Source organism: Rasamsonia emersonii (assembly GCF_000968595.1).
Source record: "Rasamsonia emersonii CBS 393.64 chromosome Unknown ctg1118621760964, whole genome shotgun sequence".
Classification (NCBI taxonomy): domain Eukaryota; kingdom Fungi; phylum Ascomycota; class Eurotiomycetes; order Eurotiales; family Trichocomaceae; genus Rasamsonia; species Rasamsonia emersonii.
In genome coordinates, this window is record NW_013562670.1 from 1 (window position 1) to 2590 (window position 2590).

A 2590-nucleotide genomic window follows, 5' to 3' on the forward strand; every position below is an offset into this window, starting at 1 on the left:
CAACGCGGTCGGCGTCGTCGTCCTGACCGGCGGGCGATCCGTCATGGGCCGCATCGCCAACATCACCGCCGGCGTCAAGCAGAAGCCCACCCTGATCCAGCGCGAGATCACGCGCTTCGTCACCATCATCGTCATCCTCACCGTCTGCTTGGCCTCCCTCATCCTGTTCACCTGGGTCGGTTGGCTCCGCGTCGACCACTACGGCTTCATGAACGTCGTGCAGATGCTGAACGATGTCATGGGCTGCGTCGTCGCCTTCATCCCCGAGGGCATGCCCATCGGCGTCGCCCTCACGCTGATGATGGTCGCCCGCCGCATGAAAGCCGCCAACATCCTGCCCAAGGGCCTCGCGACCGTCGAGACCCTGGGCTGTGTCAATGTGCTCTGCTCCGACAAGACGGGCACGCTGACGCAGAACAAGATGATTGTCAAATCAGTCGGCCTCCTGGACCGGGAATACGCCATCGACGAGATCACGGCGCTGCACCAGCAGGCCGACATTCCCGAATCCCTGGCCAGTCTCCACCGCGGCTCGCTGCTCTGCAACGACGCCTTCTTCGATCCCGCATCCCTCAGCAAGCCCATCCCCGATCGTGAGGTGCATGGCAATGCCACCGACGCGGCCGTCCTGCGATTCGCGGAATCCATCCAGCCGGCGGGCAATCTCGCCTCGCAGTACGAACGCGTCTTCCAGATACCCTTCAACTCCAAGAACAAATGGATGTTGACCATGCACAAGCTTCCGTCGGCGGATTCGAGCTCGGGCTATCTCGTTTACGTGAAGGGTGCCCCCGATGTGCTCCTCCCCCGGTGTACGGCCTACTGGTCCGGTCAGAGCCACGAAGTCAAGGCGCTGGACGACTCGGCCAAGCAGCTCTTTTCCGCGTTCCAGGAGAAGCTGTCCAAGCGGGCGGAGCGCGTCATTGTCCTGTGTCAGCGGTCATACGTCCCGCGCAACGCCCTGGGGTCGAACGACTTCAAGGACGAGATCGAAAACGAATGCACGCAGGATCTGACCATCATCGGCATCTACGGTATCATCGATCCCCCGCGGCCAGAGACCGCCCAGACGGTGGCCTCATGCCGCCGCGCGGGGATCCGGTTCTTCATGGTCACGGGTGACTTTGGTCTCACGGCCGCCGCGATTGCGCGGGAGGTCGGCATCTTCACGGGCACGGCGGATCCCGACACGGTGTCGGACCTGCCGAGCGCGTCCGACAGCGAAGGAAACGAAAAACCCGACCGGTCGCGACGGTCGCTGCTGGTCGAAGGCCCCCAGATTTCGTCGCTTCGGGAGAGCGACTGGGACGCCATCTGCCGGTACGAGGAGATTGTGTTCGCGCGGACGACGCCCGAGCAGAAGCTGCGCATCGTGGAGGAGTTCCGGGCGCGCGACCACGTCGTGGCGGTGACGGGCGACGGCGTCAACGACGCGCCGGCGCTGCGCAAGGCGGACGTGGGCGTGGCCGTCGTGTCGGGCAGCGACGTGGCCATCGAGGCAGCGGATCTGGTGCTGCTGGACAAGTTCGACTCGATCGTGCAGGCGATCCGGCTGGGCCGGCTGGTGTTCCAGAACCTGCAGAAGGTGATTGCATATCTGCTGCCGGCGGGCAGCTGGTCGGAGATCTGGCCGGTGGTGATGAACGTGTTCTTCGGCGTGCCGCTGCCGCTGAGCTCGTTTCTGATGATCATCATCTGCGTGTTCACGGACCTGTTCCTGTCGCTGTCGCTGATCATGGAGAAGGAGGAGTTTGACCTGCTGGACCTGCCGCCGCGGAACCACAAGCGCGACCACTTGATCAACTTCAAGATCTACGCGCAGTCGTACCTGTTCATCGGGGTGATGGAGACGCTGTGCGCGCACTGCATGTTTTTCCTGTACATGTACCGGGCGGCGGGCATCCCGTTCCACGCGCTGGTGTTTGCCTTTGAGAAGTACTCGGACGGGTTCTACGGGTACACGCAGGCCGAGCTGACCAACTTCAACAACGTGGGGCAGTGCGTGTACTTTGTGACGCTGGTGATGCTGCAGTGGGGCAACATCCTGTCGGTGCGCAACAAGCGCATGTCGATTCTGCAGGCAGACCCGGTGCGGCGGAAGCGGCGCAACCCGTGGCTGGCGCTGGCGATGCTGGTGTCGCTGGTGATTGCCATCTTCGTGACGGAGGTGCCGGGGCTGCAGTATCTGTTCAACACGGCGCGGGTGCCGATCGAGTATTGGTTCATACCGCTGGGGCTGGCGCTGGGCATATTGATGATGGACGAGGTGCGCAAGTTGGTGGTGCGGCTGTTTCCCAAGAGTCTGATTGCGCGGATAGCGTGGTAGCCGGCAGAGTTGCAATGTTATATATGATGCATATACGATAGACTATGTTCTAGCTGCAATTGATGATTCAAAATGAACCACTCCTGGCAGTGATCCACCGGAAAGATAACTGATAAAACGCCAGCACGAATTATATTATCCTCTGATATGACGACATTGATGAGTTTCTGCAAAGTTATTTAATTTTTTTTTTTAATCCGTTCGTAATTCCTTTTTTTTTTTCTTCCTTTCCTTCCTTTCCTTTTCGTTTCCCCCCCCCCCCCT

At 60.5% G+C, this 2590-nt stretch overlaps 2 protein-coding genes across 2 annotated transcripts; both read left to right on the top strand.

Moving 5' to 3' along the window:
• Positions 1-597, top strand: T310_9042 (uncharacterized protein; the record flags this gene model as incomplete). The annotated part of the gene is made up of 1 exon (XM_013468393.1): positions 1-597. A coding segment is annotated over one exon (597 nt), but the record flags the coding sequence as incomplete, so codon positions are not given.
• T310_9044 (Na+/K+ ATPase) lies at positions 1-2326 on the top strand (the record flags this gene model as incomplete). Its single annotated transcript, XM_013468394.1, has 1 exon — positions 1-2326. A coding segment is annotated over one exon (2326 nt), but the record flags the coding sequence as incomplete, so codon positions are not given.
• Positions 2327-2590: the final 264 nt, after the last annotated feature.